Raw genomic sequence first — 20,234 nt, 5'->3', positions numbered from 1 at the left:
AGATAGAGTCATTCCAAACAGAGATTGTAACATGTAGCAGCATGGAAGAGCTAAATGCAGTCTGGATGCTCACATTCGGTGATTACAATTATATGATTCTGGCACAGTCGATTTGGGGGTGATAACTCTGTGTTAGATATCACAGGTTTCATTTCAGTCAAACAAGGAAAGGCTTGCAAGAGAACTGCAAACAAGGTGACATGTAGTCAGCAGGTTGGGGAGCAGTTTCATCTCACAACTCCTCTCTTTTCTATATACATTTGTTTTACTGTGTTGGCAACTATAAATTAGACTATAGGAGAATTGTATAGAAAAACATGGTAAAATGACTAATTTGCTGTGGATGGGGAACAACTCGGTGGTCTGTGAACCGTGTAATTTAAATAAAAAATAAATATAAAATGTATCTCCTTCTATTTTGCATCGATTACATTATAAAACTGTCCGCGCTGCACTTGCGCATCTATTAACCTGAAACATGGCGACTAAAGACCGGACAGCTGAGCTTTGTCCTCCTTTTTGGAGACCCGTCCTGGAGACACAGGGGGGCGCCCTCGAGGTGAAAGAAAGGGGCGAAAGCCAGCGCGGTGGTTTCCTCGTTTGACAGCAGGGGCTTGTTTTACAGCACAAAACTACTAAGGATGAACATTTCAAGGGACGATGCGGCAATAGAGATAATCGAGGAGACGTTTAGCTGAAGGGCCATCAGCTTCACATCTGTCTCCCGGTGTGTGCGCGCGCGCTCCGAAAATTAGCGCCAGGCAACTTTTTTAACTCGACTGGACGTCTTTTCATGAAGTGCCCATGCATTTGTTGTTGTTAGCCGCTCATGCTAACCGTAGAAGTTGCCAGCTAGCTGGCCTAGCGAGCCAATGGTTGAAGCGAGGAGGCGATAATTAGCCGCATTTGTTTGATTTACTCCACGAATGCGGCCCGGAGCGTGAACCCGGCGGTGTGCGACGTTAGCCGATGGAGCCAGCTCACCGGGGCTCCGCGTGTTTTCAAGAGCTGCAGCTTTGGCCGAGCTTTTAAAGAAGCAGCCTTGTTGAGTTGACTATCTGACGGTAGTTAGCTTCGCATTTAGCCGCCGCCGCCGTCCCCGGAAGAATGAGTAGAAAAAACCATAATCATTATAAAGGAGCCGAGGTCAGCTGCTGCGTGAAGTACTTCTTATTTGGGTTCAACATTTTGTTCTGGGTGAGTAAAAACAGTCCAACAAACTCATGTTTCCAACTTTAAGTCTCGTTGACTTGGTAAAGTTAGCTGAACGTCAGTAACCGCTGGAGGCTTTGAACTGAAATGATCCCTGAGATGTAACGCTAGCTAATACGATCGTTTAAGTTCCCAGAAAAGTAATAATTGAATTGCCACTTGTTGTTGTTAACGTGTGCTAACTTGCTTAATGGATCAACTTGATTACTTAATTGCCCGAGAGGAAGTCACTAATTATCATCTTTGGCGAGGTAGTCCTCAGGTGGGCTGTAATGCTTTACAACATTCTACTTTCTACAAATATTAAATGTCACTTCGGTTAACAGACCACTTATATTCTCAAGGCGATCTGTCTTTATTGTTCTCATGATGCAACTTTTCCTTTCATGCAACTCTGTCATTGCATTTTTGGAATTGCCAATTGTGGTGTAACACATATCCCCACTCACTTAATAATCTACTTAATTGGCTAACTATAGTTTCTAAAATGTAAAATGGCATCTGGTGATGGTTTGACTATATGTGTATCTATCAGTGTAGCTGGTGGAGATGCACACTAACGCAGACAAAAGCTGGGCTGATGTTAGGTTCTCGTGGTAAAGATTGGTGCCATTGTGTTGTGAGAAACTACATAAGTCCCATTTGTGTTGATGGGCCACTGGCAAGTTGGCCCACATCTCCTTCACAATGCGCCCTCCATATTTATCCCTCCTCTGTCTGAAAAGTTCCTCTGTTCAGCCTCCCTCACCCCTCCTCCTCACCCGTCTGCATTTCAACTGGTGTATCATAATGTCTGTGGGTGAAGGAATGGCGTGTCTGTGTGCCCCAGAGGGTCTTCCCACACGCTGCTGGAAGGAAAAGGCCACACAGGCCTGAATACCCCCCCAGCGCCTCTCTTTTCAAGCGCCCCTTTTCACTCCCTCCTCGCTATAGTACTCGGGGCTCTGTGGGACAGCATTGTCTCTCTCACTGACACACCCTCTAACGCACAAAGACGCATGGAAATAACAAAGACTGGGGACGGGGTGTGATTCTGTGTTTTCTCCCCCCCCCCCCATATATGCTTGTTCTGATGGACTCATCAGGCACATTGGTTCCACATGCAACTGGATCTCTTCCCATTGCTCCTCCTTTCGTCACCACCTCCTCGTTCCTCAACACTCACCCTCAAATGTTGGATTATTACACTAATCTCTGGCATGTTTGTGTGCATGTGTGAGAAACTGCCAAACATGTCGCAGGTCGCAAGTTCATTTAACAATTGGCATCACTAATGGAAAAGGTCCTCTGTAATTCAGTTGGACTGAGCAGCACCCAGGAAACGGGGCTGTGGTGTTGTGTCTTACTCGTATTGCGTTCTTTCAGACCGTTTTGACACTCGGGCCAAAGCTAACAGTCCTGTGTCTGAGCCCTCTATGAAACATTGGAACAAGTTCCAGCTCGCTGGTTGTTTCCGTTAATAATTGCGGTAAGATGTTCTCCTCTTGTCTGAGTGCTGCGAAACAGGATTTGACAGACAAGCTAGTGCATTGGCGAAATAGAGAGAGATGGGGTTTGTTCTCCACAAATCAACCCATTTGTCTTTCCCACAGTGATCTTGTCAGGCTTGAAAATGCTGCCCAAATTGAGACAGAATGCTCATAAGACCCTAAACTTTGAACAAAATAGTGCACTACAACTGTGCTCGCTGTGGACAGCCAATCATCCTCACCCAAGAACAACGTACCTTCTCTCGTCCTTACAGCAGACACATTCCTCACATCCACCTAATTAATAACTTTTGTTCTGCCTGAGCTGCTAAAAATGTTTGTAAGCTCTGCATGCTGTAATTAAGAGCTTGTTAAGCGCTAACGAAGTTGCTGAGTTGGATGGATGTAGGCAGTGTGTTATTAGCCAGCTCAAGCTTCAAGTGTGACTGTTCACGTTGGTTTATTACAGGGAGTGGAGAGCAGTACAATAGTGTGAATACAGTCACTGGAGGACACGTTACTCAAGCTACAGTTTGAGGTAGTCTGGGGTTCATGTTTCTACATGTTGGATATGTGGTTCAGATCTCTGATCACATTGGAGAAAGCAAAGTAGACGTCCAACTGGGTATAGTAAAGCTGAATAGTAATTTTTTCTCAAAGAAATCCCTGTGTTTTTCTCTTTAGTAGTCGCCGTTTCCCACTGATGGAATCAAATGTGAGCACGGAGGCAAACGACCGCTCACAAGAGTATTTATTTTCAGATTAATTTTCTATTTCTGTTCTGGTGCTCCATGTCTAGCGCAATGTTTCGCATGAGTCATTTGGGTCTACACAATATCTAGATGTATCTGAAAACACAATAGTAGCTTTGATCAGCTTCTCTCCATTATGGCGTCATATGATCATAGTCCATTCCAGTCAGATATATCCTGGCCCTAAAACTGTTTTTTAGTAACATGCTGTTGTAATTAATCATCCCAATTGGTACGTTGGTATGATCAGGTGTGATTGCAAAATAGCAGCGCCGGTGATATCACATCCCCAAGAATGGCAGTGTTGAAATGGCCCATCATTTTAGACATTCAGCTTGTTAGTGAGTCAACAAAAGGGCAGTCACTCTTGAGTAGGTCTGTACAGCCTGTGTATTTGTGAGGTTGTGTCTTTCCAGGCCGCGTGGAGCTTGGTTTGTCTGCGAGTTAGTTGAGGTTAATGGGATCAGCTGGCTTAAGGAGGCATCTTCTCAAGTGTTGATAATCTCTCCATCTCCCCATCCAGAGGAAGTCCTCGCGCATCTTGCAGCAGCACTTGACAGACAAATAACGAGAGCAGCCTGATTTTGAACAACGAGGCGGTTACAGGGACATCTAGTTCCAGATTTAGTTTCTTTGCTCGGTGATAACGGCACATAAATAGATGGATACAAATGTACAGGAGAAAGGGAAACACATTGCTTCCTAGAGCAGGTGAGATATAAAGAAACAATTTCAGTTTTTAAAACAATCTGTCTCCAAATAAACACACGCAATGAGGTTTAAACTAGGCAAGAACAAAAACGCAGTTCTGTGCTTTTCTTAAGTTTTATTGCTTAATTGCTGAGAGATCCAAGGCGATGAATGTGAAGAAATTAGCATTGATGGAAAAGTACTGATAATCTGACGAAGGTTTTAGTTTTAGGGTAGAGTTGACAGAGTTTAGCACAGGGCGTGTTTCAATGTCCCCGACTGAGCTGAATCTGACTCTGGCGGCTCACTGTGTGGGAAAAGTTAGATGAAAGGAAATAACACAGGAACTGTATAAACGCTGGTTCAGATTCAATGTACTCATTCAGTCAAATTCACTTCAATCAAACCTTGTTGTCTCAGGAGGGAAGTTTGGTTAGCAGATAATGCTCTGTAAAGAATATGCTTACGTCATGTTAAATGGTGTGTTCGGCTTCACAACATTGAATCGTGATACTTTAAAGTAACTGAAGCTCAAGTCTCCGCAACAGAGGGCTCCTACGCAGAATGGAAGAAAGAAAAGAAAGTATGGAATAATATGCAGGCACTCTGTGCGCCTTTTTTAAGTTGGCCTACAGCTGGCCGGAAATAATAACACAATTGGCCATATAAAAGAAGTAATAATCTGATGTCTGGCTGGTGTTTTATTTTTTAAACATAATATCAAAAGTATATTTTTCTTCCTGCTTTATTGGATAGTTCATAGGAGAGAACGAACAGCAAAAATGGGAAAACAGATGTGATGCGTCCATACTGAACCACCCCGGCATTGCTGATTTGCGATTCTCCATGAATAGTTGTTTATTTACCTATATTATACATGGGCTACTGCATGATACACTTTATGACCCATGCCATCAGTCGGTATGGATTCTGTGCTATCTATCCCCCTCTCTGCAGCTCTGGTAGCAGCAGACATGTCCCCCCACATTATATGGATACTTTTTTATACAAATGAAGGTAGCACTACATTATGGTAATGTTACCACTCAAATCCAAGCCATTCATTGAGAATCTCTGGCTAATTATGCCAACTGTGATTGTTTCAAAAGTTTCCTCAACTCCTGATTTTCCTGTTGAGGGACCGAGCGATGGAAACTAGACAGGAAGTACATCAGCCATGTGATGGTGGGCAGGTGTTTGGTAGAAAATGTGTACCTGTCATGTATATCAGTAAACATTAAACAAGTTTCTTATTTTTTTCTTCTTTGCCTCTTTTAATATATGTTGCAACATTAGCGCAACATCCTTTGTGGGAATCCTAATTTTAGCATTTAATGTCTGATATCGGGAATTGCCGTTATTTATGTTGATGATGATTACTTGGCACCACTTTGTTTCACATTTGAGGGCAACTTCTCGGTGATAAACTAGAAATTGTCAACTCTAAGTGCCACTTTAATGCAACTTTAATTGTGGGCTCTGTGTTTGGAAAGAAGGTACAGGATCAAACTCTCCTTCAGGGGCCTCATTACAGGAAAATGTCCCAACTGCTCGTCCTATCGTAACTTAAGTTTCAAAGATCAGAACAACCTCAGTATGTGCATTTGTGTACTGTACGACAACCGGCAGAGCCCACGCGCCTGGTAGGCCTCTCCAGAGACGGACGTAAAGCAAACAACTGTACCACTGCCAGTTTTGGCAGAATTTAGTACATAATCTATGATTTAACACATACAGGCATTGTGTTAAATCACTGGCATCCACACTTCATCTATATTTTATTTTAAAATGAATTAAAACTGTTCTGTGAGCAGCCTCATACTGCCAACTTTAGCCAGTTGCATACTGCAAATGGGTCTTGCTATGAGAAGATTAATATCTGATATATATTAATATCTCGAGAACCAGTCAGTAAAATTATACCGTAGATGGGGGTGTATAACAGTGGTTTCCATGCTGTAAAGTGAGAGTGGTTTTCTCTGTCTCTTTTTAATCTCTGTGGATTATTTAGAGTCGGAGGATGAATGGTTTAAGACTCTTACTCTGTCAGTCTAATCTCCTCTAGCTGACCTCCATGTGTTTACCTTGACTGTTCCACTTTCCAGCTGTAACTACCACACCTTTCACTACAACTGCTTGTGTGACTACTGGAACATTATTATCAATTGTATAATCAGCCTGGATAAATATTAAAATTACACAATTAAAGCCTCACAACCTATTTGCAACTCTCTTTTCAAATTACAGTATGAGAATATCTAACGTTGTTATAAATAGCACAATACCATCATGGAACATAATTGCATTATAGTATTCCTAGGAGCACATCAATTTGGCATAATCCATCAATAAAAATCCAAACTTTGAAGTTTGAGTAGTTGAATTAAACATGTATTGAATATGAATATGCATTTACAAAAATGAACTTCAGAATAAATTCACAGGCAAACCAGAATTTTTCTTTTTAGATAATTACAGCAAGAAAAACTGGATTAATAAAAACATTTATTTACAACATGATTTGATGCCAGGACCCTTTTTGAAGACTTGTTAAAAGATGTAACAATATACAATTAATTGGCAGAATACACAACATGCTGCTGAAAGAACAATCTAAACATTGATCACCGCAAATTTTAAGGAAGGGAACCTAAAATAGAAATGCAATATTTCTATCACAGCATTACCACAAATGAAAAATGATGACGAGACAAAGTGATAGAGATGGCAATGTGGCGTGGACGTGCATTAATGGGGCCCAATAGGACTAAGAAGTAAGGGGTGACATGAACAACCATTTGTTTTGTGTAGGTGAATGTGTTGTTTCCTTTTAGCCTGACACCATTCTTGCATACTATCCTGCATTCTATTGGATACTTCAGAGTTTCTTTACATATGGTGGTGCATCTCAAGCACCCAAGTGCTTTTCAAATTATTCGTTTTCTGGCGTGTTTTACACCGTGAGCCCAAGATCAATCCTTCACTGGGACAGGAGGCTAAAGCCGAAGGGATTATCCTGAACTCTCAGGATATCAGATCCTCCAACCTCTTAAGCGTGCAGTGCAACAACTCTGTGTGTGTGTGTTTTAATCACTTCTGATTTACAGTCTGTCCATTACAATTTGTCCAAGAGAAAAGTAACTTTTCTCTATCGTAACTTTGTTTGATGGTTATTAAATCTAAAATATTTAATTTCTTCATTATTCACTGTTGCTTTGCGTCTGACATTGAAGTGACTCTTCTTTGTGCTTTGTGTTACAGCTGCTAGGAGCCGCATTCTTGGGAATCGGCCTGTGGGCATGGGCGGAGAAGGTAAGTTAACACGTCACACAAACGCACACCATTGAAATGCAACACGATTGCCTCAACAACATCGCTCAAGTACTTTTCTTTACTCCAGACAGATATAAGCCTGAAGAATAATTTGCACGACACGGTTTAGGTGAAAACGGCTTTTTCGAAAATTGGCGTGGAAAATAAAGCAGTGTTCCTGTAACGCTTTGTAGACACATTACCTTCTAATGGTCCCGGTAAATATGCCATGGTCCTCCTCAGGAAATTAATTATATTGCTGCAGATAAAGTTTGTTTTGTGACTGAAAAGTTTTGTTGAGCCAATATATTTTTCCAATAGTTGCAGAATTTCACAGGCGCTATTAATGGCTACAAATAAGGAGTTAAAAGGCATTTTCTACCACAAATTCAGTGCCTTTACCCATCACAAGATGATTGCCTCAGATTTGCATGGAATCTGAATTCTGTTTATTTTCCACAGTGTACTAGTAGCAATTATCAGGTGCTGCCATTAAACTCTCATGTGCAGTGGCTCATGTCCGCATTCATAACGCCTTCCTATCGAGTTAACAGTCAATTTGTTCATTAATTAGCCATAAATTGTACCGGTCTGTTCAGTAAATGCTGCACCAGCGTGGAAGCATGTACTGATTAGTAACGTCTGGTGATGGACTCGATGCAAATAGGCTTGCACCGGAGAACCTTGGTGGAACCGTGTGAATATTTAAAGGGATTAGACCGAATGATGAATAGCGGGTCCTGGAAAGGCATAATGGCGAATTTGGGACTCAGCGACTATGATTTGGTTTCTAGCCTGCAGCGTTCAGCCAGATTACATTTGTTTCTGTGCTTCATGCTTGAATTCAAATGAAAGCACTTTATTCTGCAGGAATGCCATAAACACATCAGAATGCAGTGATGCCGCTGTCTTGTAGATGTTACTTGCTCAGGGCAGTGGGAGTTTAACATAAGCAATGTGAGATTTCAGCTTCTTGGGCTTTAGCCGCAGGTGTTCATGCACTGTATGTGACAAGCGAAAGGCACGTCAGAACCCGCAGCAGGCACACATCCTCCCTGGTGGGATCTCTTTCAAGATGGGTACGAAATATAGAAAGAGTTGGTGAGAGATCATGCGCGAACCAGAACGCGTTGTGTATATGAACAAGCCTTTTCACTCCCAAACTGCACCTCTCTACTGTGCTACCCTGTGACATTGACTCATCTTCCAGTGGGCCCCCTCTTTGGCGCCGGGGTGTGATTTCTGTTTGAGTAATGTGTCATTGCGAGGCATGATGCCGACCGGAGACTGACAGGGAAAAAAACATGTTGGACACACTGTGGCCTCAGGGTTGTGAGGGCAGGATATGCAGAGAGGAAGGACAGGCGTCCGTTTGTGAATGTTTGTTCTGAACAACTGTGCCTCTTCTGATAAAAGTCACTTGTTTCGTGGGTTGAACAGAGATCTGCCAAAAATATGTTTTTTGTTCAATTCATACGAAATAAAATGTTAGAAAACCCTCTGGGGATGTGTTATTTTATTAACAAAGCAAAACACTTGGCAGGACCAGTCTAATCAAATCAAAACAGTATTGTCTTGTAATGCCTTTCCGCTCTGCTTCTGCATCTCTGAACCGGAGACAACCCCAGCTGGCCTCTTGGTTCATTTATCCCTATTTGTCTTTTGATATAACAATCTCTTTTCAAGGATAACTGTTTTTGTAGATAGCTGATTTTTGCTAGGACCTTGTAATAGAGATGGCAAGGTTTTTTGGGGAATATTATAGTCAGAATATTAACTACTCTCGTTCATCTTTTTTCCCCTTTGCATCAGGGCGTGCTGTCCAATCTGTCAGCCATCACAGACCTTGGGGGCTTCGACCCTGTGTGGCTCTTCATCGTCGTGGGAGGGGTCATGTTCATCCTGGGCTTTGCTGGCTGTATCGGAGCGCTCAGAGAGAACACCACCCTGCTTAAATTTGTAAGCCAGCTCCCGACTTTCTGAGCACAGACACCATTTCAACCACTTCACGCCCCCTTAATTCAGCAGTTCACAGCAGAGCTGAGGCTGTCGCTGCAGCAGGTGACTCATCCGAGCCAGATGCTTTGGGTGGTTGCCTGGCACAAGTCCTGTTTCATCAAAGTAATGATCAGAAACAGTGATTCAAGCTTCATAAGCCACCAAAACATTTATTCTGCATCAAGTCTTTTGATCTGTAAGAAATTATTCTCACGACCAAAGCCACGGCAACACCATTTGGGGAATTTTCTTTTTTTGTGTCTAGTTGTCTTGATAACGACATGTGACTGACGGAGACAAACATACCTTGTTGCTGGCTGTGATTCTGAGTAGCTATTAACTCCAGCCAATGTCCATTAGCAGCAGTAAGTCAGGCGTCAGAGCGAGGAGCTAATGTGGCTTTTGTGCATTCATCATTAGGCTCGTCTCCTCCTACATTTACTGTAAAGGGGATGATATAACGGCACCTCTGGGGCTGCGGTTTTTGTTGCACCACTCTCACTCAGCAAATCAGTACCGGACCTAGAACTAGACCTGCACAGCGACATTACATCAGAGCTGTTGTCCTTTTACATTTTATTTTACAAGAAATGCCATAAATAATATTGTTGGTGCTCTGATCCATTTAGAAAATATGACTCTCTTTGTTGTACCCAGATTCCCCGATTTGAAGGGACTGATTAATTGTTTTCTGCTTGTGTATTTGATGTGCTTGGCAGTTTTCTGTGTTCCTGGGTTTGATCTTCTTCTTGGAGCTGACGGCAGGGATCCTTGCCTTCGTCTTTAAGGACTGGATCAAAGACCAGCTCAACTTTTTCATCAACAACAATGTCAAGGCCTACCGCGATGACATCGACTTGCAGAATCTTATTGACTTTGCCCAGGAATACGTGAGTCAACACCTACTGAATGAAACGCGTGTGTCACTTAACAGTAAAAAAATCCAACTTCCTCGTAACGGCTCATGTTACCTTCCTGGAAGAAGTCCCTCTCTTCTCCAGAAATGTTGTTTTTCACACGAGTTTCAAAGCTGTTCTTTGTATCTGGCCAGTTCTGGGCAATGAGGAGACCTAGTGAGCCCCTGCGATTGTGGAGTAAATCTCATGATTAATGTGATTTGTATTTCCCTCAAATGATTATCCAATTATATGAATGAGACGGTTTAGATAATTGGCTCCCGAGTGTAAACGCTGGCCTCTGTCATGATGTACTGTAAAGGCGATTAGATCCTCTGTTGCCTCGCCATCTGTGTCTCACTATCTGTAGTCGCTACCCGCCACAGTAAGCTGGCTACCCACCCAAGCTGACCTGAGCCAGGCTCTAAAGAGCTGTTTAAAGACCAGATCAGAGCAAATAAATCTGTCTGTTAACTGGAGTTGGCTGCCTAATCTCTGCCTGTTGTTGCTGCTGTCTCAGTGGTCATGCTGTGGAGCTCACGGGCCCGACGACTGGAACCTGAACATGTACTTCAACTGCACTGAGCTGAACCCCAGTAGAGAGCGCTGTGGAGTCCCGTTCTCCTGCTGTGTCAAAGACCCTGCAGTGAGTCATTCAACCATACAGATTAATAGTGCATCATTACGTGTCATGATTTGAATTCACAAGAGTTGTAACGATTAGTCGATCAAAAGAAAATTTATATTTTTTGTCGTTTTTCTTTGTCGTGCATGATTGTATAGTGGCTGTCTTTTTAGTTTGGGACTTGTTGGTCTGACAAAACAAGGCATGTTAAAGAAAAGATTAATGGACTGATAACAAAAAATATATGTTAATTTTAGACCTTAGCTAGTTTTTGAATTGCAGTATTTCTTTCTACTTTTGAAGAGAAAAAGTAGAAATAAATACTGCATTTAGAGAAGAGTATTTTGACTTTGTCAGACAATTAAGGACTGCAATATGTAGATTGTTGCCATTATTCTGGAGTCATTCAGTTCACTAGCTTGTTGCAAAGTTACTTTTTAAAGCAGTTACTTATTTTATTTCTGCTCTAGTCACTCAGACTTTAAAAGAGACATTCAACATCTTAACCATTGTGACCAGTAACTGAGATGGAGAGACTTTTCACATTTTTGTGTTGCTCTTGCAGGAGGATGTCATCAACACGCAGTGTGGTTATGACGTTCGGCTTCAAGGGGTTTGTATCTCTATACATGTCTCTACCACAACCCTATATTTGGTTTACTTCACTCTCCAGTTGATCTCTTGTCTAGTTCTCTGAAAATGTACATTGTGATTTGTGTTATTTTTCAGAAGAATCTAGATAATTTCAAGTTTAATCAAATTCTAACCATTTTAAACAGAACCAATTCTCGCTCCCAGTACAGTCTGTGTCAGTAGTGGAGCGTGGTTGACAGTGTGGTCTTTCTGGTCAGTGTAATTACTCCTGAGGGCGTGTTGATCGACAACCTGTTTGATTGAAACAATCTCAGCATTTGTGGTGGGTGGAGTGGCAATCAGGTTCATTTGTATTGGGCTTGATTGCTTGTCTCAAACCCCAAGTAAAAAATAAATTAATGGTTCAAATCAAATAAACCTATCATTTAGATTTTCCATAGTCCTTCATAGTCACATTCTTGATAAGAAAGACAGAGGAAAAAAACACAAAACGTGAACCCAGCAGTTGGCCATCACAGAGAATGTGTAGGGTTAAGTTGCACACGGGGCCCCTCTTCGTGCTTCTTGCCTTAATAACAGATTGTTCTTCTAACGGGGATAATTAGGCTCCAGTTATAGCCTCGAGAGGAGCCTTACTACACTCTGTAATTGGCAACTGGGTTATGCCAGTCCGTTCCCTTTTCCTCCTAGTGTGGGTGTGGTGGTTACACCGCTCTGCACTGCAGTCGGAGAGATCGCTGTTGCTAGGCGCACTGCAATACAGTGAACCACCTGCCACCGAGTTGGTATGAATTAATTTCCCCTGTGTGCTCTTCTGCTAATGCCCTGGCCATTGACATGTTGCTGAAACTATCAGTGATGTGCAGTAAGTTCCTGTGCAGCTTGTTTATGGAGTGCCGGCCGGGGAAGAGGAAGAGGAGGAGACACGGGGACGACAGCAGCACAAAAAAGGCAGGGGGGGGCTGAAATGGCTTGAGAGGAAGTTCGCAGCCGGGACAACATCATGTTTCCTGCTTTTTTTTATTGGCTGCCAAGGGGCTTCCATTGGTTAGAAGCAAGCTTTCAGGTTTTGCAAGAGAACAAAGGGTTTTGCTGGTTGAATTGTCTTGGAAGAGTAACAAAGAGAGCATTGTATAGGGTACTGTTCACACACACACTGTTCTTACTCCCCAATTTTAGTGTCTTTGCAGCTCTAAATCACACCTTTTTATGTCCGTCCCTGAATAGAACATGTATATCATGGTGCGACTCTGACAACACAAACAGCCATCTGGAAACGGCTTCTGTTTGTTTGTTTGTTTGTTCATTCCAGACAGGATTCCCCGAGAAACTAAATACACTGCCTTGATATTCTCCATGATGTCCAGACACTGACCCGTTGTGATCTATGAGTGGCTCAGCGATCATACCCTCCTCAGTGGGGAAGGAGTCACTGCTCAAAATGCTATCTGTGTTTGTTAGTTTAGCATTAGTCAGAGTTCAGATGTTTCTTTGAATCATGCAAAAGGCCAATGTTCTATCTGAGAGCAGAGCATTTTATGTGTTTTTTGAGAAACTGTTTAGTCACTCTTCATCTGAATTAACTGCTAATCTGTTGTTGTTGTTGTTGTTAAAAAGGAGCTGGACCGGCAGAAATATATCCTTACCAAAGGCTGTGTGGGACAGTTTGAGAAGTGGCTTCAGGACAACCTGATTATTGTAGCTGGAATCTTTGTTGGTATTGCACTTTTACAGGTAAGCAGTCCCCGTTTGTAGGTGTTTTTTTCTTACAAATATTTACACAAGGAAACCTAGTGCATTATAAATAAAGTTAAACTTACAATGTGCCTTGGGCCTATTTTTGTATCATCACTGCTATCTAGTGGTGACAATGGGTAACATCACGCAAACCCCTATAACTATAACACGCTGTATTCTGGTTTACTTGTGCTTTCCCCTCCAGATTTTTGGTATCTGCCTTGCTCAAAACCTGGTGAGTGATGTCAAAGCTGTTAAAGCCAACTGGTGACAGGAGAGGCGACGTGAGGGAGCTCCGCCCCTTCGGCCCAGCAAGATCAACACAGCACACAAGTCCCGTCCAGATGAGGGCGGAGAACCGAGACCCGTCAACACTGCATTGCCGTTGAGCTAAGCAGCACATACGCACTCTCACACTTTTATACGTGCATCCACAAAGAGTTTACTTCCCTGTTTTATCAGTGACACTTGAATGGGGAGAAGAACATCCCACACAAACCAAACAGTCAACACTTTGTTTACCACTCAGCTGGATTTTAACCCTAAAATACAGAGGACGGTCCTGCCTACTTCATAGTTAGTCTTTTTATTTTTATTTTTCTGCTTCCTCTGATTTTTTTTTCTTTGCTTCCTTTGGACAAGTGTATTTATGGGGTGCAGTTGCACAAGGACTCCTGTCAATTGGGAGATTTGAAACCATGAAACAAAAAACATAAACAAATGAAAACCTCCTTCTTTTTTTTTAAAGCATTCCATTGTCACACAGCCTCCTTCCGCTCAGTGAGGGCTTGAGCATCGCCGACAAACAGCCTGTGTTTAACGTGCTGGTTCCCACTTCCTGCTGTAGGGAATCGTGGGATGCTGGCCTGCCAAAAAACACATGGATTCCTCTGCATGTCATTTCTTTTATCCATTCTGAATGTTTATGACCACTGAACAGACTCTGAACACCAGCTGGTCAAGTCTGCAACAGGAGATTTCAATTCTAACTCAAAGTGTAAAAAGTGCCATTAATGTGCTGATATTTTTGTCTTCTTCCATTTCTTTGCATATCATTTCTGCCCCGCCCCACAATACCTCAGGGCCGGAAATATAATGCTTTCTGCCATTGGTTAAAAGCACATCTATTTTTTTCCATCCATGTCTGTGCAATTTAGATACTCAAACCTGTTGCAGAAAACACGAACAGTTAATCCAAAGTCCTGCTCCCGTTTGCCCTGCAGTGATTGTATTATCCGTTAATAAACTGAAGGATGTTGTATTGTATGAAATGGGAAGGCCTGGTGTGGTTGGGATCATAGGACGATGCTATACACAGAAATCATAGTTGAGGTTGTTATTCATCTCTCAGCATCCCTCAGGCACATGGGATTGCTGATTTGGGGCCTTTTTTTTGTTTGTTTTTTACTTGACTTATGTTACCACACATTCTTTCTTCAAAGTGAAATAAGAATGTTTGTCTGTTTTTAACAATGTCCTTTTATTCATCCTTTTTATTTCCTATAATTTTATTGACACAGCTTTCTTTTTTATCCTGGTTTCAATGTTTGGCTTCACCAGGCACCTGTTTTACCTCTGACCCATCAGTCAACTGCTAAACAGCTTATTGTTGATGTTGGCAGTCCTAATGGAGACCAAATAATATCAGCCGGCCACAAGCTAACTGCCAAGCTTTTATCCGGCCTCAATTGTGATTTTCCAAGGAATGCCAAGCAAATAACAAATGGCATTTCTAGACAGCCAAAATGTGAATTTATTGTTTCTTTTATGCGGGAAGTGCCAGTTGGAATAAGAAAACAAATTTAAAATGTTACATTATAGCTGTTATCTTTAAATCATGTTGTGTCTTTAGTTTGGACTGGTTTTGAAATTTAGAATAGAAAAACAAGCTCTTACCTTTTTTCATATTAGCAACAGCCTCAATATAACATGAATGCTGCTTAAAAGTTGATTAGATTATTGATGATATGTAGGACAATAACCAAGCTAACAACAAGTCTCTCAATTTGCCATGTTGTCAATGTTTCCAGGCTGAGCACATATTCTGATTATTTGTTCTTTCTCAAGTTTACACTTTGTGGTCCGACCTTTTGTTCATTTAAAAAAGAAAGAAAGAAAGACTCACATTACTCAGAGCTTTTCATCCTCCATGATACTCACAGAATATAGTTCCTGATAAACTGGGTTCACTTGATACTTTTGTTCATTTTGTTTTGACTGCATTTAACCACTCCGGTTGTTTCTGGTTGTAGCTCAGATACACAGCACAGGCATGATTTGGCACACCCAGCCAAAAGAAAACATGTTTTGAATTGCAATGCACATACGTTTAAAGATGAGTAGCATTCATATTCTGTGAACACCAAAACCTGCTTCACCGACTCTGTCGGTAGCGCGCGCGCGCACACACACACACACACACACACACACACACACACACACACACACACACACACACACACACACACACACACACACACACACACACACACACACACACACAGGAGCTCGTTCAGTAACGGCACCTTGTGATCGCCTGCTATGCTTACATGTCGTATATTGCTTTCACCCACATGCTCCCTCTTCACAACACTACTTGATCTGACTGCACCTGTTTCAGTCTGTCATTTTGATGTTTTTTTAAACAACAGGCTCGTTTAAGAGGGAGAAAATGACGGGAAACGCAAGACGAAACAACAATTTAGGTGTCACGAATGAATGAGTGGGTGGAATAGAAATCCAGAGCAGCACAATGCATCTGTGCTGGAGTGACTGAAGCAGGTCTTTAATGACTCGGTTGAAAGTTTCCAAAGGAGAGGCTCATTCATTTCAGCTCTTTAGTTGTAATCAATGAGTGAGAACCTCGAGCAGTCTTAAGAAAATAGACTTTTTTTTTCTTTTTTCCTTCAGATGAAATGTTGAAACATTTACAGCCGTATGATATAATTCCTCTCAATTACAAGTATGTGTGGGCCTCTTTGATTTCGCTAATCAATCTGTCCCATTGGAGTTTGGAAGATCAGGAATAAATAAACCGGTGCTTATTTTCCCTCCACACCTTTCTTGTTTAATCTTTTGAGAAGTAGGTTGAGACAGATAATGGGGTGATTAATTAGTTCAACACATCTTTAAATGTTGTGTACACACACACACACACACACACACACACACACACACACACACACACACACACACACACACACACACACACACACACTTATGCATGCAAGGAGATTGTGTGTTGTACATGCTAAAATGCTGGGCTGCTGCTGCCTTTTGAGGATCTGGCTGAGGATCTGGCTGAAGGCTGATGGAGGCCACGGGTGTCAGTTCTGCTGCAGTACGGAGCTGCAGCTCTTAGACTAAAAGCACTCCCTCTCGCTCTCTGCAGCCGCGTCTGGATGGATATGCCAATAATCAGACAGTCACCTTGGTAATAAGGACAATACTGCCATAATAATCAGTCGTAGCAGTGTGGTTTTAATGTGCAGACACTACAAAGGTGACTTTCTGGTGTATGTTTTAACAGCTTTGGGTAATTTTTTGTTTTGTATTCTTTTTTTAATGTAGGAGAAAGGGTTTGGAAGAAAACAATGCTAATTATGCTTTGTCCTTTATCATAATGGCCTTGCATAATGAAACTCCCTCTTAATTTCTCTGCTTTCCCTGTGGGCAGTTAAATCATTCCCGAGGAGGAGCCTTATGCATACCATGAATGTATAAGTGTGTCAGCGTGGACCCACTGCTCCACGCTGCTTACTCGTATGCAGTGCAATGCACACAGACAAGTGAAGCTTAGGTATGTGACATAAAGGGTTGTCTTGAGCCATGTTTGAGACGTCATTCTGGTTTGTGCATTATGTTTTTGATGTGTTGTAGTGACCATGAGGGCAGATGAGCGTTCCGTTTCTTCTGTTTGCAGCGTGTGTGCAGACCCTTTTTATATGCAATCGCAAAGACTTTAAACCACCAAAAGACCAGTTCATCAACGTTTTGGCTCACCAGTAAACAATGTGTGATTTCTGACTGGTCCAAATCATTTCTTTTTGTCCAGGTTTTCATAATACTTTATTGATCTCAAACTTATTTAGCTGCATATGCACTTATGAATGACGTGACTGAATTTCTTTTACACTTTTTCTTTTCGCATACAAATGCAAAGACACATATTTTACTCTGGTAATCTGCCCTATGATTTTTTTTCTTTTTCCTTTTCTTTTCTAGGTTTGATGTCTGCTAATGTTTTGAGGCATTTTCTGTTATTCCTTAAAAAAGGTGGGCAACACGTGTCTCCGTGGTGACGCCGGCCACAGAGCAGAATAATTGACTGGTTTGTGAGCATGCTAACGGCAATATCACGGGTGTTAGTGTTGACATTTCCTTACCAGGTCATGATATTTGATCAATACACAAGAGGGACATGACTGGATGTGTTTTTCTGGGTTTTACAGTAGTTAGTGATCTTTTAGCCACACACAAACCACTATAACTATTCTGTTTGTTCCGCTGAGTAGTGGGAAACCGCCTTCTCAGTTTGACTTAGTTTGCAAGTAAAGTTGTGAGTTGTGTCTCGATTGCAGCAGAATACAACAAACAAAACCATGTTATCCATTTAGACCCGTCTACTAGGATGGGTAGCCTTGTAAAGAAATGTTGCATATGAAAACTGTGGGACATGGTCTGTTACACTGTATATTGTGTTTAAAATATGCCCCTTTCATATATTAAAGGATTTATGATAACTAAGGAGTGTTTTCTTTTTTTAAATCTGAGCATTCATGGACATTTACTCAAATGCCGTTTTTTACAATTTTGAGGGACACACAGTAACATTTCATATTTCCACTACTTAATACCTCTACTACAGTCATTGTACCAACAACTACCAAAAAAGGTGTACAGTACATATAAACATAACATTGGTGCTGCCTTGAATTAAAATGTTACAGGTAATGCATCAACATACTACAGTAATAGCTATGACGTGTATGATATATATATGTTGCAGTCAATGCTTTTACTTTTGATTCTTTCAGTACATTTTGTGGTGGAGAATGTAGATCATTTTTACACTGTGCTTTTCTGACTTTTACTAAGCATCTGAATTCTTCCTCCACCACTAAAGGAAAGGGCCCCGGGAAGTCTGCGCTGTTGGACACTGAGATGAAATAAAGAATTAATGCTACACTAATTGTTCCACTTCAGGGTTTCTTCTGATTACAAAATGCTTTAATTTATTATTATTATTTTAAGACGGATGAGTCAGCCAATAGAGGGAGACCGTGAGTTCAGACACTGACACACATCTGATGTGGCTTTGTCTCTTAATTTCCGCAACGGAGCAAAAATGCAACGCAAAACCTGCTCAAAGAAAGTGTGGGCTATCTCTTCGCCATTAGAGGCTTTTGGTGAGCAGCTAGTGGTGATTCCAGTCCATTCAGTTACCTGCTATTGCAGCTCCGTTTGATGTCGAGATCAAAGAGGCAAAAATATATTCCATAAACCTCAGAGACTATTGACATTGTCTTTCACCGTGCATCTCAAAGACGAATCACGCCGGCAGGATGCAGAAAGTGGAAATGTTTCCTTGACGGTGAACGAATGACTTCAGTGCTCTTGCGGACGTTGTGTTCCAGTTACGGGCAGCGAATGATCATTTTGTAAACCAATAGCCATCTTTGAAAATTCATGACTTTTAGTGTCATACCGGTTTACATAAAACATGTGGCTTCGCGGCTGCAGGGACAGCTACTGCACTGGAGATTCCTCCTTTTTCTGTTTTGATTTAAAGCAGCTGCTTCCATGAGCGTTATCAGTCCAATAAATATGACTGGCCTTGTGTTTTCATTTGCACAGGAAACATCCGGCACAGTAGGCAGCAACAATCTGCTCCCGTGCATCTGCAGTTCATTACTCAGAACCTGACTGATATTATTTAAAGGGTACAGTGAAGTGATAGCGCTGCTAGATACTCCACTTCTACATGACGTTTTAAAATGTCATGGACAGACTGTCTCTCACAGCTTTTCCTCTTGTATTCTGCTAATGCATCTGACCCGAGCATAGATGTCGATGCTCCGCCACGGTACCGTGCCATTTCCACGTGGTTCACGTTACAGATGATTGGACTGTGGACTGGCGGTTGGTTGGAGGATCTTCAGCCGGCTGAATGTGAATACCAGTTCAGGCTGTTCTCCTCATAACCATAATCGTGAGCCTAGAAAGGCGAAGCATGAAGAACAACAACTCTGTGGACGGGTGAGTCCAAACACATTGGACTTTGTATTTGTCACATCACTTCTGTACTCCTTTTAACCCCAAACCACAATCTTTTTCTAAACCTAAGCACGCCTAAAGGCAGCGGGGCCTCGCACACAGGCGCACTGACCGCTTGTGTTGCTGGACATTTGTAGGAAAGCTGCCAAAGAATAACAATAACTTTTCACAAGACACCGTACGAACCGTTGTATGAGGATGTGTTGCAGAGCTACATCATCCGTAAATGGCAATATCTTGAATTGATTAATTTTTAAATTGTAATAATATTTTGAAATATTTTGCATGTACTGTACACCACTAGCTGTTAAACTAGTTATACAGATCTGCTTAGGATTTAAACATGAAGTGCTAACTCTCCCGCTCTTGTCTGGGCTTTTGCTAACGTCCATTCTTTGTGTTGCTCCTCTAACATTCATACATTCTGAGTTTTTTTTTTCTGCAGAACTATTAGTGAGATTTCCCACACTTCATTGCGCTATAGATATGATCATGCAACTGACAGCAGGGGCCCCAGTTACAATTCCTCGCAGTGACTGAGTCCATACCCCGAGAGCCCCTACATTTGTTTTCAGGATTCGACCACGTTTAATACTTGGCTGAGCAGCCCAGTTAGATGCACACAGTTTGTAATCAGCCAATTAAAGAGCACGATGGAGCCACAGTTTGCATT

The 20,234-nt window shown here is 41.9% G+C and overlaps 1 protein-coding gene across 1 annotated transcript; it reads left to right on the top strand.

Annotated features, from left to right (window-relative positions):
* The first annotated feature begins 578 nt into the window (after window positions 1–578).
* On the top strand, window positions 579–16,340 carry tspan17 (tetraspanin 17). The gene is made up of 8 exons (XM_034543087.1): window positions 579–1,197; window positions 7,385–7,435; window positions 9,248–9,394; window positions 10,153–10,323; window positions 10,850–10,975; window positions 11,520–11,567; window positions 13,166–13,282; window positions 13,491–16,340. Exons 1-8 carry the CDS (start codon window positions 1,108–1,110, stop codon window positions 13,554–13,556), a joined length of 816 nt encoding a protein of 271 aa, XP_034398978.1. The 5' UTR covers window positions 579–1,107; the 3' UTR covers window positions 13,557–16,340.
* Window positions 16,341–20,234: the final 3,894 nt, after the last annotated feature.

The sequence above is a fragment of the Cyclopterus lumpus genome, chromosome 10 (genome assembly GCF_009769545.1).
Source record: "Cyclopterus lumpus isolate fCycLum1 chromosome 10, fCycLum1.pri, whole genome shotgun sequence".
Taxonomy (NCBI): Eukaryota; Metazoa; Chordata; class Actinopteri; order Perciformes; family Cyclopteridae; genus Cyclopterus; species Cyclopterus lumpus.
This window is presented reverse-complemented; position numbering and strand designations above follow the sequence as displayed.